The sequence below is a fragment of the Capra hircus genome, chromosome 22 (assembly GCF_001704415.2).
Source record: "Capra hircus breed San Clemente chromosome 22, ASM170441v1, whole genome shotgun sequence".
Taxonomy (NCBI): Eukaryota; Metazoa; Chordata; class Mammalia; order Artiodactyla; family Bovidae; genus Capra; species Capra hircus.
In genome coordinates, this window is record NC_030829.1 from 49,138,986 (window position 1) to 49,158,723 (window position 19,738).

Genomic DNA, 19,738 nt, shown 5'->3' on the forward strand with positions numbered 1-19,738 from the left:
TTGGAGCCGACCTGATCAGTTCTTTATTGGGAAGGGGATGCAGTCCGTAATCCGACAGATGTGTGATCCCAGAAAGATCTCAAGCTCAAGTCCTAGCTGGCTTGCTGTGAGTTCATAGCTGCCCCTAAAAATGCCACGGGTATGGCAATTATGCCAGCGCCAGTAGACTTGGATGATGCGGACAGCGTGGAGCAAACGGCAGTAACGAACCCGGACGCGCCACATGCGAACCCAGGACTGTAGCCTGACCACTGCCCATTTTTCCCGAGCATAATACTGCAGCATAGCCCGTCGTTTCTTCTCCAGCAGCTCTGCCAGCTTCTGTTTCCACCAGTATTGAATAACACATGCTCTGAGAGCCGCATGCAGTAGCGTCCTGCGTACCAGGGTGCCCCGCCACCAGGCCTGGATTTTTATTGCTTGCAGCTCATTGCTTATAACCACCTTTTCGGGTGGTTTTGGCTTTTTTGTCCGGGGCGGAGGCTACAAGGAAAAAGAAAGGACACTCAGAAAATGTTCCCAACCCACCTCAGCCCTGGCATGAGCTAGGAAGGGGTCTTGATATTTTGTCAACAATGGTCAATTCCCCAGCAGTTCCTGAGCATTGAGCAGGCCACTGGCTGGAGCCAGAAGACCAGACAGGTACCCTGTCTCCACCACTCTTGATTAACAGACACATCACAGCTGAACATGGAGTCTCACAGTCCTCATATGTTGCTTGGGGGCTCACCTGCCCTAGCTGTCACCTGGTTCCTTGGGCTTGTTTGGCCAGTCTAGAACAAGAACACCACCATCTATGGGTCAATGGGTTATTCTGTTGCACCTCGGGCCTGATACCTACCTGGGAAGCATATCACTCCCCTTCAGACCGCACCCACAGGCTGGGAAAGGGGCATCCTTCGCTTTTCTTTCATACCTGGCACCAGCTCCAATGCACAACCTGCTGGCTTCTCTGTCAAATCACGGGATTAGATGCTAGCCTGTCCTGCACACTTTGGAGCCCTGCTCATTTATTCCTCACTTTCATTTCTTTTGGTTCTCACATCTTGAACTTAAGTTAACACATATATATGCACTCATGTAAACATACACGCACTCCCACACAATTCTAGACTTGGGTTTCTAACACCCAGTTGCGGATGTGACTGGTGATGGAAGTAAAGTCTGATGCTGTAAAGAACAATATTGCATAGGAACCTGGAATGTTAGGTCCATGAATCAAGGAAAATTGGAAGTGGTCAAACAGGAGATGGCAAGGGTGAACATCGATCGACATTATAGGAATCAGTGAACTAAAATGGACTGGAATGTGCGAATTTAATTCAGATGACCATTATATCTACTGTGGGCAAGAATCCCTTAGAAGAAATGGGTAGACCTCATAGTCAACAAGAGTCCAAAATGCAGTACTTAGGTGCAATCTCAAAAATGATCGAATGATCTCTGTTCGTTTCCAAGGCAAACCATTCAATATCACAGTAATCCAAGTCTATGCCTCAACCACTAATGCCGATGAAGCTGAAGTTGAACGGTTCTATGATGACCTACAAGACCTTCTAGAACTAACACCCAAAAAAGATGTCCTTTTCATCATAGGGGACTGGAATGCATAATTAGGAAGTCAAGAGATACCTGGAGTAAAAGGCAAGTTTGACTTTGGAGCACAAAATGAAGCAGGGCAAAGGCTAACAGAGTTTTGCCAAGAAAAAGCACTGGTCATAGCAAACACCCTCTTCCAACAGCACATGAGAAGACTCTACACATGAATATCACCAGATAGTCAATACAGAAATCAGACTGAGAAGTGAAAGGCAAAGGAGAAAAAGAAAGAGATATCCGTATGAATTCAGAGTTCCAAAGAACAGCAAGGAGAGATAAGAAAGCCTTCCTCAGGGATCAACGCAAAGAAATAGAGGAAAACAATAGAATGTGAAAGACTAGAGAGCTCTTCAAGAAAATTAGAGATAGCAAGGGAACATTTCATGCAAAGATGGGCTCAATAAAGGACAGAAATGGTAGGGACCTAACAGAAGCAAAAAATATTAAGAGGTGACAAGAATACACAGAAGACCTATACAAAAAAGATCTTCACGACCCAGATAACCATGATGGTGTGATCACTCACTTACAGCCAGACATCCTGGAATCCAAAGTCAGGTGGGCCTTAGGAAGCATCACTAGGAACAAAGCTAGTGGAGGTGATGGAATACCAGCTGAGCTATTTTAAGTCCTAAAAGATGATGCTATGAAAGTGCTGCACTCAATATGTCAGCAAATTTGGAAAACCCAGCAGTGGCCATAGGACTGGAAATGGTCAGTTTTCATTCTAATCCCAAAGAGGGGCAATGCCAAAGAATGCTCAACTACCCCACAATTGCACTCATCTCACACGCTAGCAAAGTAATGCTCAAAATTCTCCAAGCCAGGTTTCAATAGTACATGAACCAAGAACTTTCAGATGTTCAAGCTGGATTTAGAAAAGGCAGAGGAACCAGACATCAAATTGCCAATTTGTTTGATCATAGAAAAAGCAAGAGAATCCCAGAAAAAACAACTACTTCTGCTTTACTGACTATGCCAAAGCCTTTGACTGTGTGGATCATAACAAACTGTGGAACATTCTTAAAGAGATGGGAATACCAGACCACGTTGCTTGCCTCCTGAGAAATTTTTATGCAGGTCAAGAAGCAACCGCTAGAACCAGACACAAACAACAGACTGGTTCCAAATTGGGAAATGAGTACATGAAGGCTATATATTGTCACCCTGATATTTAACTTCCATGCAGAGTATATCATGTGAAATGCCGGGCTGGATAAAGCATAAGCTGGAATCAAGATTGCCAGGAAAATATCAATAACCTCAGATATGCAGATGACACCACCCTTATGACAGAATGCAAAGAGGAACTGAAGAGCCTCTGATGAAAGTGAAAGGGGAAAGTGAAAAAGCTGACTTAAAACTCAACCTTCAGAAAACTAAGATCATGGCATCTAGTCCCATCACTTCATGGGAAATAGATGGGGAAACAGTGGAAACAGAGACAGACTTAATTTTCTTGGGCTCCAAAATCACTGCAGATGGTGACTGCAGCCATAAAATTAGAAGACGTTTGCTCCAAAGAAAAGCTATGACCGATCTAGACAGCATATTAAAAAGCAGACATTACTTTGCTGACAAAGGTCCTTCTAGTCAAAGCTATGCTTTTTCCAGTAGTCATGTATGGACGTAAGAATGAAAGTGAAAGTTGCTCAGTCATGTCCAACTCTTTATGACCCCATGGATTATTCAATGCATGGAATTCTCCAGGTCAGAATACTGGAATGGGTAGCCCTTCCCTTCTCCAGGGAATCTTCCCAACCCAGGGATCAAATCCAGGTTTCCCGCATCACAGGCAGATTCTTTACCAGCTGTGCTACAAGGGTGACAAATTCCCTGACCATCCCATGCTATGGGCCCAGAGAAAGACAACTGTCACCCCTGGGTGACTTTAGTTAGATGTAGTGCAGGTTTGGTTCCCCTTCAACTTTGAGAACCTCTATTGGCCTACCTGTTCTGGAGGTGATTCAGGTTTTTCGTTCTCCTCTTCCTGCCTCGCTTCACGTAGTAATACGGTTTCATCAACGTTTTCTATTACAATTTGACAAACGTGGCCATCCTTCTGTAATCAGAGTTTAGAGGGGAAAGATAAGAGTAGGTTGCTCTCTGTAAATTCAGTTCTGAGTCTACCACATGCTCAACCTCTTGCCTTGCCCAGAAACCCTACATGTAGGACTTGTATCCTTAACAACTGTGAAATCCACCTTTCCCTGACTGAAACTTCAGGTAGACTGGCACTCTCTCTTACACAAAATCGAATGCCCATGACTTGGAAATAGATGGTTCAAATCCCTCAAGTCTGCAATCCCTTAAGTTTCCCATAGTTAGGAGTTAGATGGTTCCATTGCTCTCAGGTCTGTACTCTTCCAGCCACATCTCAGGCTGGAAGAAGGGAAGATAGGAATGATGTCATAAGGGCACCTATGACTCAGGCATCAAAATGGTTCCCAACCATTGAGCCCTTTTTGTGAAAACATGTAAGTTCTGTCCATTCTTAATGCTATAAATGGCCAAAATGGCAGAATACTGAAAATATTGGCCCACTGGCACACAAAGCTGTACAAAGTCCATCATTTCATGCCCGTTGATAAAAACATACATTTGAGACAATTTAAATATTCATCAACAGGGAATTCAATTGCATGGATTTCAGTTCAATCAAACAATGGAAGCAAATAATATACAGAAAGAATGAGTTTGGAGCAAAATCTTAAGTGTTTTACAAAAGCTGTACTATGACTAAGAAGCACATGAAATGATGCCCAGTATCATTATTCATGATGGAAATAAATTTAGAAGCACAATGAGATATTTTTTAGACACTCTAGAGAATGGCTAAAGTAAAAGACTGCTGCTGCTGCTGCTAAGTCGCTTCAGTTGTGTCCGACTCTGTGCAACCCAATAGACGGCAGCCCACCAGGCTCCCCCAGTCCCTGGGACTCTCCAGACAAGAACACTGGAGTGAGCTGCCATTTCCTTCTCCAATGCATGAAAGTGAAAAGTGAAAGTGAAGTCGCTCAGTCGTGTCCGAAAGTGAAAGACAGTGACAATCAAATATTGATGAGAATGTACAGTAGTTGAATCTCTTATATACTGTTGGTGCTTACGTATAAAACAGTATAAATACTATGGAAAATGGTCTGGCAGTTTCTAATATATTTAAACATATCTCCACTCTATAACTCAGCAATTCCACACCCAGGTATTTACACAAGAAAAATGCAAACATGTTTTCTACAAAGGATTTGTGCAAGAATGTTCATAGCAAGTTTATTCAAATAGGTCAAAATTGGAAACTATTGAAATGTTTACCAAAACTGACTAGAGAAAGCAACTTTAGTATATTTATATAATGAAATACACAGTGTTAAAAGTGAACAAATCACTGAAACACACAATAACATAGGTGAATCTCAAAAACATGCTAAATGAAAGAAGCCAGACAAACTATTTACAGGATGATTCATTTATTCAAAATTTTAAAATAACCAAACTTAAACTATAGGTGAAATAATTCCAGATAAAGATTATACCTAGAGTAGAGTTATAAGATGTATTGCTTGCAAACAACACACACACACACACACAAAACAAACAAAGAAAAATATGCTCTGTCTTATTCTCGGTGGTGCTTACTGGGGAATACAGAACTGTGAAAACTTACCCAAATCATCTATTAAGAAGTGCTTAAGAGGAAAGATCAAGATGGTGAAAGAGTAGAATGTGGAGTTCACCTTCTCCCCACAGATACATCAAAAATATATATACATGTGGAACAACTCTTTTGGAACATCTACTAAACACTGACAGAAGACCTCAGACCTCCAAAAGGGCAAGATAATCTCAACATAACTGCACTGGACAAAAGAAAAAAGAAGAAAAGAGAAAGGAATCTAGACAGGATCTGTACCCTTGGGAGGGGGTTGTGAAAGCGGAAAGATTTTCAAACACTGGTAAGTCCCCCTCACTAGCAGGGGGATCAGCCATGACAGAGGAGCTTTGGAGCTTCAGGGGAGAGGGTGGCAACAGGTTTGCAGAGAGAAACTCACACAGACCATCAGTGCTGACAGGGGGTGTGCAGGTACATAGCCCACATGCATGCTTCCAGGAAGGAGGGGCAGTGGTTGGCTCCTGGTCTCAGGTCACTTGGCAGAGGTGGCTGACCACTCCTACCACAGGGGATAATGGCCAGCACACCCTGAGGAGAGACAATAAGCATCCAAACCAAAACTAGCCCTCTGCCAAAAAAAAAAAAAAAAAATTAAATTCAAACAAGCTATGCAGGGACACTCTTGCATATAAACAGCCCTCCAAGAGTACAGGAGAGGTTTTTGAGGTTTGATATAGTAATATATATATGTACAAGATTGTTTTAAATTGCTGGTCTCTTCCTTGCCTGGAGGAGTTCCTTTAGCATTTGTTGAAAAGCTGGTTTGGTAGTACTGAATTCTCTTAGCTTTTCCTTGTCTATAAAGCTTTTGATTTCTCTGTCAAATCTGAATGGAGCTTTGCTTGGTAGAGTATTCTTGGTAGAGTTCTTCCCTTTCATTACTCTAAATATATTATGCCACTCTCTTCTGGCTTGCAGAGTTTCTGCTGAGAAGTCAGCAGATAACTGTACAGAAGTTCCTTTGCATGTTATTTGTTGTTTTTCCCCATGTTCCTTCAAAAATTTTTTCCATTGTCTTTTAATTCCCACGTTAGGGAAGTTTTCAGCTATTATCTCTTCAAATATTTTCTCAGGTCCTTTCTCTCTCTCTCTTTTCTCCTTCTAGGACCCCTATAATGCAAATGTTGGTGTGTTTAATGTTTTCCCTGAGGTCTCTTAGGCTGTCTTCATTGATTTTTAAAAATAATTAATTTATTTGGCTGTGCTGAGTTTTTATTGCTTTGGAGGGATGCTTTTCTCTGGTTGTGGAGAGTGGGGACTACTCTCTAGTTGCAGTGTGAGGGCTTCGCAGTGTGGTGGCTTCTCTTGTTGCAGAGCATGGGCTCGAGGGCACGTGGGCTCATAGATGTGGCCTCCTGGTTTTAGAGCACAGGCTCAATAGTTGTAGCACATGGGCTTAGCTGCTCTGCAGCATGTGGGATGTTCCACCAGGGATCAGACCCATGTCTCCTGCAATGGCAAGCAGATTCTTTACCACTGAGCCACGAGGGAAGCCCCTAGAGGTCTCTTAAAGTATCCTCACTTTTAAAAATTCTTTTTCCATATTTGAACAAACTCTAGTGTATTTTGTCATTTAGTCATTTATTCATCAGTTCCGTTTGGTTCTTCTTTATATTTTCTCTTTGTTGAAATTCTAACTGTGGCTATCTAAATGGTCTGAGGAGGCTGGGTCCCTGGTGTTAACAGGCTAGAGAAAGGATTCCAAAATGGTGCTTACCATTGCAAATTATTATCATAGTTGAAAGAGCTTCCCAAAATGGCTGGTGTCATAACCTCTATCCACAGGAAGATCCCCAGTTGCATTCTGCCCCTCCAGAAGGGTTTCCAAGATGAGCAAGTGGGTCTGACTCAAGCTCTTTTCAAGCTACTGCTTCTGTACCTGGACTTGGAATCTTTTGAGATTTTGCATTCACCCTTTCAGAGTCAAGTTTGTTTCCCATAGCCCTCTGGCTCTTCTCAAAATAAGCCCCTCTGGTTTTAGAAGCCAGATGTTCTGAAGGGTCACCTTCCCAGTGCAGGATCCTGGGCTGCAGAGTCTCAGACCCCTCAATCCTTGGGCAGGACTTCTGCGGTTGTGCTCATTCCTTCCATCTGTGGGTCACCCTCCCAAAGGTTTGTCCTGACTATATTGCATTTCTGGCCCCCTGCTCATTTTGTTGTGGTTTCCCTTTATGTCTTTAGTTGTGGAAAATACTTTCTACTGCTCTTCAGGTCATTATCATAGACAGTTTCTCTGTAACTACTTGTAATTCTGGTGTGCCTGTAGTAGGAGGTGAATTCAAGGTCTTCTGATTCTGCTCTCTTGGCCACTACCCATCTCTCAGGTTGTAATTTTGATAGCTATGCTGTTCCTCTCCAAGATCCATAAGTGGCTCTTTCAAATAATGTGTTATTCCTTTTTTAAGGCTAAGTGGTCTTCTCCTGTCAAAATATGAACATTGAACTTTCCTGGTGGTCTAATGGTTGACTCTGTGCTTCCACTGCAGCAGGGGACTTGGGTTCAATCTCTGGCTGGGGAACTTAAGATCCCATATTCCATGTGGTGAGGCAAAAAAAGTGTAATTATATATATATTTTATACTAATGTATACATTAACTTAATTCCTTTAAACTATCTTAAATCTTCCCTTTAGTTACTGTGTTTCTGCTTGTTGGGTTTAGGGAGGTTTTTTCATGCTGTTGGTCTCCCCTAAAGCTTGATTCCTGGTTGGGTGTTCATCTTTGAGATTTCCTTTAACTTACTGATGAGTGCTTAGTCCCAGATTCCACAGATTACATGGGAGATGTGGTTTAAACTGTTTGGGTGAGATGTAAGTGGGAAGACCCCCAGGAAGGAGTCTTCTTGTACAAGAATGTTAGATGGTACCAGGCTCTGCCTCTTCTTCCCAGGCCAGTCAGTTCCTCCCTGAAGACAGGTCCTATCTTGCCAACTGCATGTCACAGCAGCAAAGTTGGCTGCTCCTACTACAGATATATTCCAACTATATTCCTATGATAGTGCACAGCTTCTGCTGCCCCCTGCACAAGCTGCCTCCTACCTTGCAGAAACTGGATGGCCATTCTCCACTTATATATGAAATCTTTTTTAGATATTTGGTTCATTTTCTTTAAGTCTTTTCATATTTGCCTCTGTTCTTTAAAGTATCCATATAATTTCTGTTCAAAGACGCTTACTCTTTGGAAGAAAAGTTATGACCAACCTAGATAGCATATTCAAAAGCAGAGACATTACTTTGCCGACTAAGGTCCATCTAGTCAAGGCTATGGTTTTTCCAGTAGTCATGTATGGATGTGAGAGTTGGACTGTGAAGAAGGCTGAGCGCTGAAGAATTGATGCTTTTGAACTGTGGTGTTGGAGAAGACTCTTGAGAGTCCCTTGGACTGCAAGGAGATCCAACCAGTCCACTCTGAAAGAGATCAACCCTGAGATTTCTTTGGAAGGAATGATGCTAAAGCTGAAACTCCAGTACTTTGGCCACCTCATGCAAAGAGCTGACTCATTGGAAAAGACTCTGATGCTGGGAGGGATTGGGGGCAGGAGGAGAAGGGGATGATTGAGGATGAGGTGGCTGGATGGCATCACTGACTCGATGGACGTGAGTCTGAGTGAACTCTGGGAGTTGTTGATGGACAGGGAGTCCTGGCGTGCTGCGATTCATGGGGTTGCAAAGAGTCGGACACGACTGAGTGACTGAACTGGACTGAACTGAACTGAAGATCTCTATTTTTTTAAGGTACTATGGTTTAATTGCTAAGTTGTGTGCAACGCTTGCCACCCCATGGACTGTAGCCCACCAGGCTCCTCTGGCCACGGGATTTTCCAGGCAAGAATACCGGAGTGGGTTGCCATATTTTTCTCCAGGGGATCTTCCCAAACCAGGGATTGAACCCGGGTCTCCTGAACTGCAGGCAGATTCTTTACCGATTGAGCTACCAGGGAATTTCCAAGGTACTATTAGAGGTTTTTTAAAAAAAAGGTATAGCTTTTCCGTTATTCCCAGGAATTTGCAGTGGGAGAGGAAGGTCTGAACCTGTGCTCAAATATTTCAATCTATTTTCTCAAGGACATTTTCTGAGTTTGCTTTGTGGTCATGTTTCCTTAACGTTTGGGGTAAAAATACTGAAGCAGATTTTAGCCAGTGACTAAGAATTTCCTTATGATTATACAGTGGAAGTGAGAAATAGATTTAAGGGACTAGATCTGATAGACAGAGTGCCTGATGAACTATGGATGGAGGTTTGTGACATTGTACAGGAAACAGGGATCAAGACCATCCTCAAGAAAAGGAAATGCAAACAAGCAAAATGGCTGTCTGAGGAGGCCTTACAAATAGCTGTGAAAAGAAGAGAAGTGAAAAGCAAAGGAGAAAAGGATAGATATACCCATTTGAATGCAGAGTTCCAAAGAATAGCAAGGAGAGATAAGAAAGACTTCCTCAGCGATCAATGCAAAGAAATAAAGGAAAACAACAGAATAAGAAAGACTAGAGATCTCTTCAGGAAAATTAGAGATACCAAGGGAACATTTCATGCAAAGATGGGCTCAATAAAGGACTGAAATGGTATGGATCTAACAGAAGCAGAAGATATTAAGAAGAGGTGGCAAGAATACACAGAAGAACTATACAAAAAAGATCTTCATGACCCAGATAGTCATGATGGTGTGATCACTCACCTAGAGCCAGACATCCTGGAATGCGAAGTCAAGTGGGCCTTAGGAAGCATCATGAACAAAAGTAGTGGAGATGATGGAATTCCAGTTGAGCTATTTCAAATCCTAAAAGATGATGCTGTGAAAGTGCTGCACTTAATATGTCAGCTAATTTGGAAAACTCAGCAGTGGCCACAGGACTGGAAAAGGTCAGTTTTCATTTCAATCCCTAAGAAAGGCAATGCCAAAGAATGCTCAAACTACCACATAATTGCACTCATCTCACTAGCTAGTAAAGTGATGCTCAAAATCCTCCAAGCCAGGCATCAGCAATATGTGAACTGTGAACTTCCAGGTGTACAAGCTCATTTTAGAAAAGGCAGAGGAACCAGAGATCAAATTGCCAACATCTGCTGGATCATTAAAAAAGCAAGAGAGTTCCAGAAAAACATCTATTTCTGCTTTATTGACTATGCCAAAGCCTTTGACTGTGTGGATCACAATAAACTGTGAACAATTCTGAAAGAGATGGGAATACCAGACCACCTGACCTCCCTCTTAAGAAACCTATATGCAGGTCAGGAAGCAACAGTTAGAACTGGACATGGAACAACAGACTGGTTCCAAATAGGAAAAGGAGTACGTCAGGCTATCTATTATCACCCTGCTTATTTAACTTATATGCAGAGTACATCATGAGAAACACAGGGCTGGAAGAAGCACAAGCTGGAATCAAGATTGCTGGGAGAAATATCAATAACCTCAGATATGCAGATGACACCACCCTTATGGCAGAAAGTGAAGAAGAACGAAAGAGCCTCTTGATGAAAGTGAAAGAGTGAAAAAGTTGGCTTAAGCTCAACATTCAGAAAACGAAGATCATGGCATCCAGTCCCATCACTTCATGGGAAATAGATGGGGAAACAGTGTCAGACTTTATTTTGGGGGGCTCCAAAATCACTGCAGATGGTGACTGCAGCCATGAAATTAAAAGACGCTTACTCCTTGGAAGGAAAGTTATGACCAACCTAGACAGCATATTAAAAAGCAGAGACATTACTTTGTTAACAAAGGTCCATCAAGTCAAGGCTATGGTTTTTCCAGTGGTCATGTATGGATGTGAGAGTTGGACTTTATAAGAAAGCTGAGTGGCGAAGAATTGATGCTTTTGAATTGCGGTGTTGGAGAAGACTCTTGAGAGTCCCTTGGACTGCAAGGAGATCCAAGCAGACCATCCTAAAGGAGATCAGTCCTGAATATTCATTGAAAGGACTGATGTTGAAGCTGAAACTCCAATACTTTGGCCACCTGATGCGAAGAGCTGACTCATTTGAAAAGATCCTGATGCTGGGGAAAATTGAGGGCAGGAGCAGAAGGGGATGACAGAGGATAAGATGGCTGGATGGCATCACCAACTCAATGGACATGGGTTTGGGTGGATTTCAGGAGTTGGTGATGGACAGGGAGGCCTGGCGTGCTGCGGTTCATGGTGTCGCAAAGAGTTGGACATGACTGAGCAACTGAACTGAACTGTGCTTCAATGGATGTATTTTTTCTTGATTTTTCTGTTCATTAATTCTCTCTTCATCTTCGTGTAATCTTGTTAAACTCACCCATTGAATTTTCTAGTTGGTTGTTGTGCTTTTCTGTTCTAAAATTCTCCACTTGACACTTAAAGTAAGTCTCAGTTTTCTGCTGAATTCTCCTTTTGTCTTCTGTTTTCATTTACACATTAAGAATATTTATTTAAAAATTATATCTGTGCTGCTGCTGCTGCTGCTAAGTCACTTCAGTCGTGTCCGACTCTGTGTGACCCCAGAGACGGCAGCCCACCAGGCTCCCCCGTCCCTGGGATTCTCCAGGCAAGAACACTGGAGTGGGTTGCCATTTCCTTCTCCAATGCATGAAAGTGAAAAGTGAAAGTGAAGTCGCTCAGTCATGTCCGACCCTCAGTGACCCCATGGACTGCAGTCTTCCAGGCTCCTCCATACATGGGATTTTCCAGGCAAGAACACTGGAGTGGGGTGTCATTTCCTTCTCCAATGCATGAAAGTGAAAAGTGAAAGTGAAGTCGCTCAGTCGTATCCGACCCTCAGCGACTCCATGGACTGCAGTCTTCCAGGCTACTCTGACCTTGGGATTTTCCAGGCAAGAGTACTGGAGTGGGGTGCCATTGCACCTTCATTATTTGTCTACACTTGTGAGTCTAATTCTCCTGTCAGTTATTTCTCTTATTTTCAAATTTTTTTTTTTTTGGTCTTGAGTTTGGTTATTTTTTATTGAGCGATGGACGCTGTATAAGAAAAATTTTCAAAAATAAAATCTCTTTCTTCAGAGATGATTAACATTTGCTCTGGTACGTGACTGGAGCATTAAAAATCCTGGGTTGCCTTAAACCAGTTTCTGAGATGATGTGAAACTGACTTTTCATCATTGGAAATGTTAGTGTATTTCGAATTCACTTTTCTCCTGGTATGTAAGTCTTCTTGGCTTCCAACACGAAACACTGGGGATTTACCAGGATGTCCTCATTCATGGCAGTCCTGGTCTACAAATTCTGTGCCTCCTCACAAAGAAACTGTCAAAAATTCTGCTCAAAAATTCAACTTGTTGGGACTTCCCTGATGGTCCACTGATTAAGAATCTGTGCTTCCACTTCAGGAGGCACAGGTTTGATTCCTGGTCAGGGAACTAGGATACCACATGCCATGGAATTCAGCAAAAGAAAAAAAACCATCTTGTTGAGTTTTCAACAAGTCACCATACTCCCCACCACGTCTACCACTAACCAGAAAAGTGAATAAGAGACCAATGTTGAGTTCACCTTTTTATTTTTTGAATTGTGTCCAGAATATTGAACACTTGTGACATCAACAATCTAGATTTCTCTTATTTATATGGAACATCCATCTATTTTCTGCTTCCCTAAAAGTGCTTCAACTTTTTCAGCTTTAATTCTAGTTACCATTTACTTTTTTTATTGTCATAGGATACATGTAATACAAAATTTACCATCTTAACCATTTTAAGTGTACAGTTCAGTGGTATTATATATGTTCATCCTTGGAGAGCAAGGAGGTCAATCCTGTCAATCCTAAAGGAAATCAACCCTGAATATTCATTGGAAGGTCTGATGCTGAAGCTGAAGCTCCAATACTTTGGCCACCTGATATGACTCACTGGAAAAGACTTTGATGCTGGGGAAGACAGAGGGAAAGAGGAGAAGAGGGTAACAGAGGATGAGATGGTTGGATGGCATCACCGACTCAATGCACATGAGTTTGAGCAGACTCCGGGAGATAGTGAAGTACAGGGAAGCCTGGCGTGCTGCAGTCCATGGGGTGGCAAAGAGTCAGACACAACTTAGCGACTAAATAACAATGTTGTACACTGTCACCACCATTCCTCCTCATAACTCTTTTCTTCTTGTAAAATTGAAACTCGATACCCATTCAACAATAACCACCCATTCCTCCACCCCCAGCCCCAGGTAACCACAATTCTATTCTGTAGAAGTTGTCTTTCTTTACGACTTTTAACTACTACAAGTATCTCTAGGATTTTAACTGCTCCAAACACCGTCTATAAAGTGAAGTCATTCAGTATTTGCTGTTTTGTGACTGACTTACTTCACTTAGCATAATGTCCTCAAGTTTCATCTATATTGTGGCGTAAGTCAGAATTACCTTCTGTTTTAAGGCTAAATAATATTCCATTATATGTATATACCACATTTTGCTTATTCATTTATCCACTGATGGACACATGGGGGCTTTGATATTTTAGCTGTTGTGAAAAATGCTGCTATGAACATATGTAAACAAATATTCTTCAAGACTCTGGGATGGAACTGCCACATCATAATTTCATCTTTAATTTTTTTTTATACAGCAGCTTTGTCACCTTACATTCCCATCAACAGGGTACAACAGTTCCAGTTTCTCCACATTCTCATCTCCGTTTGTTATTTTACATTAAAAAAAATAGTATCCATCCAAATAGACGTAAGGTGGTATCTCACTGTAATTTTGACTTGCAACTCCTTAATAATCAGAAATGTTGAACATTTTTACCTGTATTTATCGGTCATTTACATATCTCCTTTGGACAAATGTCTATTCAAGTCCTTTGTTCATTTTAAATTGGGTTTTGTTGTTGAGATTTAAAAGCTTCTATGTGTTCTGGATATTAATTTCTTACCAGATATATGATTTCAAATATCTTTTCCCATTCCATGGATTACCTTTTTACTCTGTCAACAGTGTCTTTTGACGCATAAAAATTTTAAATTTTCATGCAGTCCAATTTGTTTTTTTCTTTGTTGCCTGTGCCTTCAGTGTCATATCCAAGAAATCATTGTCAAATCCAATATTGTACAATTTTTGACCTCTTTTCCTCTAAGAGTTTTAGAACTCTGATCCACTTTATTTTTTATATGGTGTTGGATATGGGTACAATTTCACACATATGCATGTAGATATCTGGTTTTCTCCATACCAGTTGTAGAAAGTGAGTGGTCTTGGCATTCTAGAAAAAAATATTTGAATACATATGTAAAGGTTTATTTCTGAGCTCTCTTTTCTATTCCATCAGTCTTAATGCCAGTACCATACTATTTTGATTACTGTAATGTTGTAGTAAGTTCTGAAACTACAAAGTGTAGGCCCTTCAGCTTTATTTTTCTTTTTCAAGATTTTTTTTTGGATATTCAGGGTTTCTGAGATTCCATATGTTTTTAGGTCAGGTATTCCTATTTCTGCAAAAAAAATGTCATCAGGATTTTGATAGGGATTGCACTGAATCTATAGATTATTTTGGATAGTACTGATAACTTGCTAAGTCTTTTGATATATTAACAGTATATTTCTATTTGTTTATATTTTCTTTAGTTATTTTCGGCAATGCTCTGTAGTTTTCATTGTATGAGTCTCTCACTTTCTTAGTTAAATTTGTTCCTAAGTATTTTATTCTTTGTGATGCTATTGTAAATGGATTTTCAGGGATAATTTTCTTTTAGGATTGTTCATTGTTAGCAACTGATTTTTGTCTTCAATTTTGTAGCCTGCTACCTTGCTGAATTAATTTAACACTGTTATAACAGTATTTGGGGGACTTCCCACATGGCACTAATGGTAAAGAATTCCTGCCAATGAAGGAGAATAAGAGACTAGGGTTTGATCCCTGGGTTGGGAAGATCCCCTGGAGGCGGGCATGGCAACCCACTCCAATATTCTTGCCTGGAGAATTACATGGACAGAGGAGCTTGGTGGGCTACAGTCCATAGGGTCACAAAAAGTCAGATACGACTGAGGCGACTTAGCATGCATACATGCATAACAGTATACTGTTGCTTGTTCAGTCACTCAGTCGTGTCTGACTTTTTGTGACCCCGTGGACTGCAGCATGCCAGGCTTCCCTGTATTTCACCATCTCCCAGAGCTTGCTCAAACTCATATCCATTGAGTTGGCGATGCCATCCAACCATCTCATCCTCTGGCATCTCCTTTTCCTCCTGGCCTTCAATTTTCCCAGCATCAGGGTCTTTTCTAATGAGTCAGCTCTTCACATCAGGTGGCCAAAGTATTGGAGCTCCAGCTTCAGCATCAGTCCTTCCAATGAATATTCAGGATTGATTTTCTTTAGGATTGACTGGTTGGATCTCCTTGCAGTTCAAGGGACTCTCAAGAGTCTTCTCCAACACCACAGTTCAAAAGCATCAATTCTTCAGCGTTCAGCTTTCTTTATGGTCCAACTCTCACATCCATACATGACCACTGGAAAAACCATAGCCTTGACTAGACGGACCTTTGTTGACTAGTAATGTCTCTGCTTTTTAAGACACTGTCTAGGTTTGTCATGAGTGAGTGAGTGAAGTCGCTCAGTCGTGTCTGACTCTGTGACCCCATGGACTGTAGCCCGCCAGGCTCCGCTGTCCATGGGATTCTCCAGGCAAGAATACTGGAGTGGGTTGCCATTTCCTTATCCAGGGGATCTTTCCGACCCAGGGATCAAACCCAGGTCTCCAGCATTAGGCAGATGCTTTACCCTCTGAGCCACCAGGGAATCCCTGCTGCTGCTAAGTCGCTTCAGTCGTGTCCGACTCTGTGTGACCCCATAGACAGCAGCCCACCAGGCTCCGCCGCCCCTGGGATTCTCCAGGCAAGAACACTGGAGTGGGTGGCCATTTCCTTCTCCAATGCATGAAAGTGAAACGTGAAAGTGAAGTAGCTCAGTCGTGTCTGACTCTTCACGACCCCATGGACGGCAGCCCACCAGGCTCCTCCGTCCATGGGATTTGCCAGGCAAGAGTACTGGAGTGGAGTGCCTGGTTTGTCATAACAGTGCGTTAATGGAACCAAAAGAAACTCTGGTGCTGATATTTTTCCTGCCTCCAGAGGGAGCTCATCAGCCAAAATAAAATGCCATGGAAAATACTTTAAGAAGGCATGCTTTGAAAGGTTTTTCTTCATGTGATTTGGTTGTGAAAAGGAAAGGGGTTCCCTCATAAAAATTCTTGGAGCTTAACACTTAAAATTATGGAAATAAAATTTCCTCACCTACTTTTCACTTACTTATCCTCTCCTTCCCCTGCCAAAAAAACTGTATTGGTTTGGGATCTATTTATTAAAATATTAAAATGCAATACCTGATTTGTTTTTAGGATAGTTGACTGTCATTAGGAAATATAGTCTTTTTAAGCCAATAAAATCTTTGTATAAGTAGTGGATACAGCCGAAAAGTGTATTGAGTTAGGAGGCAGAAACTACAATGCCAAATTCCCTTCAAGTGAGGGTCTTTTCCAGTTTCAGCACCCATTAAAATCAACATCAGAGGGAACTAAGCTTCCAGACCAGAAGATCACTGCAGGACAAAAGGGTACACCAGAATTTTGCTCAAGTAAGAAAAACCAGTAGTTCATAGAAAAGGAAACAGCAGGAGGGAAACGATTCTGAACATATGCAAAGATGCTCAATTCACACATTAAAAAAAAGAAAAAGGTTAACTGGTAATGACAGGTCCTCCAAGTTGGTAAGAGTGAAGAGAAACAGGCAGTATTATATGTTGTTGGTCACAATATAAATTGGCAAAACCTCTTTGAGTAACTATTTGATAAAATCCATCAAAATGAAAAATGCACACACCCCTTGATCCAGCAACTCTACTCTGGGAATTTTTTCTTCAGAAATATTCCCAGAAGTCAGCATCTATTTGACATTAAAATCAGGTTAGGTAAGCATAGGAAGATTATAGGACAATCTGGCTTGTGAACCTACATGCAAATATTAACAAGTTGAATCCAATGATCATTTCAAATAATACTTAAATGAGTAAAATTTACCTTATGAATGCAAGCGTATTTATCATTTTCTTAACTATAGACAATATAAGCTGATTCATATTTATTTAAGCAGAAAATAAAAGTATTGAAACAATATTTATTTGCTCACCAAATTTTCAAGAAGCATGAAGGGTAGTCTCACAAACAAACAGCAGGTAATTCCCTGGCCGTCCAGTGGTTAGGACTCCATGCTCCCGTTGCTGAGAGCTGGGGTTTGATTCTGGTTGGAGAAATAAAATCCCACTGTGTGGCCAAAAAAAAAGAAAAAGAGAGAGAGAGAAACAAATAGACCAAAGAAAAGCTACATATCCAGTACCAGAGAAACACCACAGCCTAGAACTACCCTGATGAAGATTCCACCATAGGCACAAAGGATGCTCTCTTCGTTCTCCACATCCCAAGCTGCAAGTTGAAAAATCCTAGTGGGTTTGACTGGCCAAACCTGTTGTATGTTTGCCCAGCAGCCAGGGAAGCTGGAAAAGCAAGAAATTGGCATTTACATCTCTATAATTAGAGGCAAGCTGTCTTCCACCAAGACAGATAACACAGGTAGTCTCCAAACACAGGGCTCAGATGCCAGGTAGTCTTAAACATGGCCAAGGCCCACCACTGTGAGGAAATTGCTAGAGTGGAAAAAAAAAAAATCTATTGATGTAATTCACAATGTTAACAGATATAAGAGGGAGATCATTTAATTCTCTCTATAGTTGTAAAAAGAAAAACATTTAATAAAATTCTTCATTAAAAAAATTAGCAAACAACCTAGCTTAAAAATGGGCCAAAAACCTTACCAGACACCTCACCAAAGAAGATACACAAACAACAAATAAGCACATGAAAACATGTATCACACCACACATCATCAGAAACATGCAAATTAAAAAATAATGAGAAACCACTACACACATACCAGAATTGCCAAAATCCAGAACATTGGTAACACCAAATGTTAGTGGGAATATGGAGCAACAGGAACTCTCATTCATTGCTAGTGACTGGGAATACAAACTGTTACAGCCAACTTGAAAGACAGTTCAGTAGCCTCTTACAAAAATAAGCACACTCTTCCCATATGATCCAGCAAACTTGTTCCTTGATATATACCCAAAGGAGCTAGAAATTTATGTTCCCACAAAAATCTGCACACAGATGATTACAGAATATATATTCATGATTGCCAAAACTTGGAAGCAATCAAGATGTCTTTCAGTAGGTGAATAAATAGATAAACTGTGACTCACCTAGATAATGGAATATTAACCAATGTTAAAAAAAAAAGACAGCCATCAAGCCATGAAAAGACACAGTGGCTCAATAAATGCACATTACCATGTGAAAGATGCCGATCAGAAAAGGCCACACACTATGATTTCAACTATATGACATTCTAGAAAGGCCAAAACTATGGAAATGGCGAAAAGATCAGTCGTTGCCTGGGGCTAGAGGAGAGAGGGATAAATATGTGAAGCACAGAGGACTTCTAGGGCAGTAAAAATACTCTGTATGATACTATAATGGTGGATACATGTCATTCATTACACATTTACCTATATCCCTGGAATGGACAAGAAGAAGAAAAGTGAAAATGGCTCAGTTGTGTCCAGCTCTTTGCAACCCCATGGACTATGCAGTCCCTGGAATTCTCTAGGCCAGAATACTGGAGTAGATAGCCATTCCTTTCTCCAGGGGAATCATCCCAACCCAGGAATCAAACCCAGGTCTCCCACATTGCAGGCAGATTCTTTACCAGCTGAGCCACCAGGGAAGCCCACAAGAAGAAGAGTGAACTCTAACGTAAACTATAAATTTTGGGGGTCAATGTAGGTTCAACAGTTTTAATAAATGCACCGCTTTGGTGAACAATGTTGACAATGGAGGAGGTTATACATGTGTAGGTCCAGGAAGTAAATGGGAATTCCCTGTACCTTCTGCTCAATTTTGCTGTGAACCTAAAACTGCTCTAGAAAATAAAATATTTTCAGAGAAAGACAAATACTGTATGATCTCACTTATAAGTGGAATCCTTACAAAAAAAAAAAAAAACAAACACAACCAAAAAACTCATTGAAATAGAGATCAGACTTGTGGTTACCAGAGGCAGAGAGAGGGGAGGAGGAATTGGAGGAAGGTAATCAAAAGGTACAAACTTCACTTATAAGATGATTAAGTACTAGAGATGTGGTATACAACGTGATGACTATAGCTATCACTATATGATATATAGCAAAGTTGTTAAGAGAATAAATCCTAAGAGTTCTCATCACAAGGAGAAAAATTCTTTTTATTTTATCTATATGAGAGGATGGATGTTAGCTGTGGTAATCATTTCACAATATATGTAAAGCAAACCATCATGCAGTATGCCTTAAACTTTTACAATGATGTATAAATTCTCAATAAAACTGGAAATAATAAAGTATAATCTTAAAAAATAAAGCCTAAAACCATGAGTATATTAGAATAGGAAGAAACATAATTA

General features: G+C 41.0%; 1 protein-coding gene across 1 annotated transcript; it reads right to left on the bottom strand.

Annotated features, from left to right (window-relative positions):
* On the bottom strand, positions 1-17,915 carry LOC102189911 (IQ domain-containing protein F5). Its single transcript, XM_018038449.1, has 3 exons — positions 17,369-17,915; positions 3,551-3,661; positions 1-483 (listed from the first exon to the last, which is right to left on the bottom strand). The coding sequence occupies exons 1-3, from the start codon at positions 17,384-17,386 to the stop codon at positions 16-18; spliced, it is 597 nt and encodes a 198-aa protein (XP_017893938.1). The 5' UTR covers positions 17,387-17,915; the 3' UTR covers positions 1-15.